Source organism: Equus quagga, chromosome 22 (genome assembly GCF_021613505.1).
Source record: "Equus quagga isolate Etosha38 chromosome 22, UCLA_HA_Equagga_1.0, whole genome shotgun sequence".
NCBI lineage: Eukaryota > Metazoa > Chordata > Mammalia > Perissodactyla > Equidae > Equus > Equus quagga.
In genome coordinates this window covers 36,908,349-36,914,115 of record NC_060288.1, presented here as the reverse complement: position 1 = coordinate 36,914,115, position 5,767 = coordinate 36,908,349, and the positions used below count along the sequence as shown (strand labels likewise).

Here is a 5,767-nt window from a genome sequence, read left to right as displayed (position 1 = left end):
TCTGCAGAGAGGGAACGACAGACAGCAGCAGCTGGGGCTCCAGCACAGACCTGTGCACTGACTAAAGCATCAGCACCCGGCATGAAGACTGAGCCACAGAGACGCGGGCACACAGCTAGCCGGTGGTAACGTGACTGCGGTTCAGAAGTTCAGCGGAGAGAGCGTCGAGAGTGCACACCCCTCTTTGCAGCAGGGGAGAGTGGGAAGGGCGAGAGGGAGCGGCAAGTGAGCAAAAAAAAAAAAAAGTGTGGACCCAGAAGTGAAATGTGATCGCGCGCCAGGAGAAGCCCAGAGGAACCAGCGACCTTGAGCAGCCCATTCAGGGCGAAGTCATGGTGGGCTGCTGAGCGGGAGGTGGGCGCGGGGCGGAGGCGAGAGGAAGCGCGCCCATGGAGAACCCGGTGGCCCCCTGTGTCCTCTACCCAGGGGACGACCACGGCCGCGGGGCTGAGCCCGGGGACGGCTTTGCGCATGGAGCGTGCGGCCAGCCCGGGGACCGGAGCGGCGCTGCCGAGGCTCCGGGAGAGGGCAGCCTGCAGCCGCCGGACGCGGCCGGGGGGGAGGGCGCCGCGTCCCCGGCGCAGACACCCTGCAGTCTCAGCGCGTCCCTGTGCTTCAGCTCCGGGGACGAGTCCCCGCCGCAGTCTCGCGCCTCCGCGGCGGAGGGCGCAGCGACCTCCCCGCCCTCGTGTCGCAGCGGCCAGCGGGTGGTGGAGACGCAGTGGGAAGTCGGCAGCGCGGGCGCCGGGTCCCCGGCGGAGCGCGCGTCGCCGGAAGAGCCCGCGTCCCTGGAAGAGCGCAGATACCCCGAGGAGCCCGCGTCCCCCGAAGACCGCGCATCCCCGGAAGAGTCCGTGTCCCTGGAGGAGCCCGCGTCCCCCGAGGAGCGCGCGTCCCCGGAAGACCCCGCGCCCCCCGAGGAGCCCGGGGACCCCGCGCCTCTGCCTCCCGGCGTCGGGCCCGAGCACGGGGAGCCCGACCTGGTCATCGAGGTGTCGGGCCGCCGGCTGCGGGCGCACAAGGCGGTGCTGGCGGCGCGCAGCGACTACTTCCGCGCGCGCGCGTCGCGGGACGTGCTGCGGGTGCAGGGCGTGGGTTGGGCGGCGCTGCGGCTGCTGCTGGCCTACGCGTACAGCGGGCGCATGGCGGGCGTGCGGCCCGAAAACGTGGCCGAGGTGGTGGCCGGCGCGCGCCGCCTGCAGCTGCCCTGCGCCGCGCAGCGCGCCACCGACGCCGTGGCGCCACAGCTGAGCCTGGCCAACTGCTACGAGGTGCTGAGCGCGGCCAAGCGGCAGCGGCTGGCCGAGCTGCGCGACGCCGCCTACCGCTTCATGAGCGACCACTACCTGGAGGTGCTGCGCGAGCCCGCCGTCTTCGGGCGCCTGTCGGGCGCCGAGCGCGACCTGCTGCTGCGCCGCCGCCTGCGCGCCGGCCGCGCCCGCCTGCTGGCCGCCGCCCTGGGGCCGGCCGGGGAGCGCGCGGGCAGCCGGCCGCAGAGCCCGTCGGGGGAGGTGGAGGCCCGCGGCGAGGCCGCCGTCTACTGCCTCCACGAGGCGGCCGGCGAGTGGCGCGAGCTGACGCGGCTGCCCGAGGGCGCACCGGCACGGGGCTGCGGCCTGTGTGTCCTCTACAACTACCTCTTCGTGGCCGGAGGCGTGGGGCCCCCGGGGCCCGACGGCCGCGCGCGCCCGTCCGACCAGGTCTTCTGCTACAACCCGGCCACCGACCGCTGGAGCACCGTGCGGCCGCTGCGCCAGGCGCGCTCGCAGCTGCAGCTGCTGGCCCTGGACGGCCACCTGTACGCCGTGGGCGGCGAGTGCCTGCTCAGCGTGGAGCGCTACGACCCGCGCGCCGACCGCTGGGCCGCCGTGGCCCCGCTGCCCCGAGGCGCCTTCGCCGTGGCGCACGAGGCCACCACCTGCAACGGCGAGATCTACGTGTCCGGGGGCTCGCTCTTCTACCGCCTGCTCAAGTACGACCCGCGGCGCGACGAGTGGCAGGAGTGCCCGTGCAGCAGCAGCCGCGAGCGCTCGGCCGACATGGTGGCCCTGGACGGCTTCATCTACCGCTTCGACCTCTGCGGGGCCCGCGGCGACGCGCAGGCGGCGGCCGGGCCCGGAGGGGTCAGCGTGCTCCGCTACCACTGCCTGGCCAAGCAGTGGAGCCGCTGCGCCTCGCACCTGCGGCCCCCGGGCGCGCCGTCCGGCCTGCAGCCCTTCCGCTGCGCCGCCCTGGACGGCACCATCTACTGCGTGGGCCGCGCCGGCACCTGGCGCTTCGTGCCCCCGCAGGACGGCGAGCCCGGCGCGGACGCGGGCGCCGGCGGCAGCTTCGAGCCCGAGTCCCTGCGAGCCCCTTGGGACGCCCGGGGCGTGCTCTTCCCTTTCGTCCTCAACTTGCCGGAGAAGCCGGACAGAGGCGAGGAGGGTGCCGCGTAGGGCGGGCCCAGGCCACCTGGGCGTCTCCTTGGGCAGCCCTGGGACGAGGAGCTTCCCTTGGGCTGAGGTCCCAGCTGGGAAGGGGCGAAGGGAGCGGAGGAGGGGAGGGGAGGTGGGCGAGTGGGCCGCTGGCCGCGAGGATCGGTTAAACGCTTAAAAGGTAGAAGCCTGTCTTGGGGCCTTGAAGACTTTCTGCCATGCTGTGCTAAGGTCGGCTTCCCTATTCTGCATTCCTTTCTGCTTCGCTTTGCTTAATGGGGTCGATGGCGTGAGATGTAGGATGTGCGCAAATAGATAACTTTACAGATAAGACACAGGATATCTGAGGGAGAAGGCGATGGAATCAAAAGATTAAGCTTCAAGGAACAGTGGGTGGGGCCCGGAGTGAACCGCGGTGCGCCCAGGATGTATTGAGGGTGTACCCAGGGTTTACCTGGGCGTGCTCAGGTGTACCTGGCGTGCACGAACGCTGGGAGTAGAGTGGAGAGGAGCCCAGACTTGAACTCTGGCAGCTTGCTGCGTGATGAGAAGGCCCGGGGACAGCTCGGGCCACCAAGCCAGAGTGGGGACCCTAAAGTAGGCCGATGTGAACTCTGCTGGTGGGACCACTGAAAGAAGGCCACACTTTTTTGGCTTGAAGTTTAGAATTATAACTAACAAGTGAAGCTCTTAAAACCTTTCTAACTTAGTTTGAAAGTTCACGCCACCACGTGTTCAGGGTTTGGTTGGCTCAACTCGAAACTCAATAAGCATTAAAGACAAAATCTTTGATTACCAATATGATCTCCCGTCCAGTAGCGTGGGAGGTATTTCCTCTGTGGTGCCATAGATACCATGAATGGGGGAGCGCACACCCCCCAGCCCCCTCTGGAGCAGTTCCATCTCACTGTGTAACTGAGATGGGTGTTTAACATTTTTCAAGTTAAAGGATGTTAATAATTATATTCAATGATATAGTAATGATTGACTATTTGAATTTTAAGTCTTTGGTGACTAAATGTTTACCAAAGAACATGTCACGAATCGGAAAGCCGACCCGCAAGGGAGCTTGTCTATTGTAAAAGGAACCTTTGATAGCTGCTGTATCTGCTCAGCCATGTCCACATTTTATAATGGGTTGAAAGAGAGTATTATTCTAAAAAAAAAAAAAAAAAAGAAGGTTAAAATCACTTTTTCTGACAGTTCTAAAAACAAACATGCAGGCCCATTTTGAACCCATGACTTATGATGTTTTAAATATGTATTATGTAATTCCGGTGAGAAAAATTAATTTTTACAAGCATCATTCTAAGAAAATGTGGCAGAGTGACAATGAGCATATTGACATAAGGGGAAATAACATATATTTATAATGTAGTTTAGCAAGTAAAATACATTTTTCCAATTGTGAATTCCAAAATGCTCTGATAGAATTAACATGAAACTCACGACTTTGACAGGACGCGAGGATTAAAAACAAATTGATTAATCTTTCCTCATTTGTTATAGCATTTTACTTTCCAAACATGTATAGACAGGGTTCACTATATATTGAGTTTAAGGATAAAATATATGCTCACAAATACAGGCAAACTAATTTGGACTCTGAATCCAATCCATTTTTTGATTATAAGAAGAAAAGTAGACATTGAAAGTTCCTGGAACATAATTAGATGAAATCATACATACGTTACTGTTACTTACTTGTTAACCCAGTGGTAGGAGTTGATATCTGTAGCAATCAGTGGGTAATTGGGAAATAGCTTATGCTTTTTGAAGAGTCTGTGGTTATGAAAGTTATAAGACAAGTATGTTTAGAAATGATCAGCTTGAATCGTATGCATGTGCCAGAGGAATGGCATTCACGGTTTCAGTTGCAGTGTGTTCTGGGGACTTGTGTGCTTGCTCATGAACTGAGGGATATCTTGGCAACTTGGTTAATCATCTTGGGAAAGAAAAGCAGACTTCATAGTGCCTGACTTTATTGGCCATTTATTGCAGTAGACTGGGAAATTGTGGTAGAAAAAAAACTTACAGCAAGAGGAAACAAATCATGTTCTTTTAAAGAAATGTACATTTCATGTTGTAGTACATCTTTCTCTAGAATTTTATTATTTATGCCAAAACATTTGTATGAAATAGGACCAGACTAATATTTTCATTCCTTACATTTCAAATCCGTAAACTGTTATCACTGTTGACTTACTTGAGGAGTCGTTCCTCTGATGTTTATCGTTTAAAATCCTGAAAGTGGGTTTCCAAAGTAAAATGGTTCCCCTAAGAGAAATATTGATGTCAGGTGTGGACAGCCACACACCAGCAACGCCCAGCTGGAGTTTTTGTATATTATTTTATCATTTAATTTGATAAAAGAATGCCTGTGCCAGACATAGCATCACTTCCTCTGGGAACTGGGTTCCAAGTCCCAGGGATTTGTCAAATGAAATACACAGGAAACCTCAGGATAAGTGAAAGGATGTAGGCTATTAGAGATCATATTTCTAAGTAGTAAGATCACATAAAAACAAACACCAGGGGACCTGGCATGCCATGAGGACCACTTTATTTTTCTTTTTGGGGCCAGTACCGGGGGCGTGGAGCCAGAAGGGTTTACATCAATTAAACAGAAAAGGCACCTCCTTCACGGCAGTTGGTTTGGAGGAGTGCTGGGTGGAGGGGAGAGGCAGGCATTGCTGAGACTCGCCCCAAGGTCTGATGTTCTGAGAAGGATCTTTTCGTATTCAATGTGATGTTCTAAGTCTGATACTATTCAGAAAATCAGTTGGTACAAAATATTCCTGGTCATCGATCAGTCAAGAGTCAAATGAAGCTAATGCATTTATGACATCCATCCATAATTCTTATAAAATTAGGCAACCCACGCACAGTGACATTTCCAAATACTGGAAAGAACCAGTGACATTTTCAGGGGAAACTGGTATGCACAAAAGCTTGATCTTTTGGTTAGTTGACAAACAATGACTTTTGTACTGTCAATCAGGGTTCATTTGGAACCCAAAGGAAGGGGCTTAAGATGTCTTGATTTTCTTTCTGTTTTTATTCCTGGTCTTGGGAACAACCCCCACACTAGCGCGGACTCTTAGCGACTTTGTGGAGCTGGGTTTGGAACTTATTTGATTTCTGAGTGATGGTGGCAACTTTTCCTTTGAGAGAATGTGTCCTGTGGAAATTCTTTTGCTACTTAGTTAAATCTCTTACCTGTAACCATCTTGCTACAAATACTTAGGTAAGAAATGAATCCTCTGCTTCATTTCTGTTAACTTCTGGTGTCACCTTCATAATTCTGGTGGCAGCTGTGTAATCTGTTGGTTTCTTGGGTAACTTCCTGT

General features: G+C 55.6%; 1 protein-coding gene across 1 annotated transcript; it reads left to right on the top strand.

Annotated features, from left to right (window-relative positions):
* The first annotated feature begins 286 nt into the window (after positions 1–286).
* Positions 287–2,497, top strand: KBTBD11 (kelch repeat and BTB domain containing 11). Its single transcript, XM_046648797.1, has one exon. The coding sequence runs from the start codon at positions 390–392 to the stop codon at positions 2,436–2,438; it is 2,049 nt and encodes a 682-aa protein (XP_046504753.1). The 5' UTR covers positions 287–389; the 3' UTR covers positions 2,439–2,497.
* Positions 2,498–5,767: the final 3,270 nt, after the last annotated feature.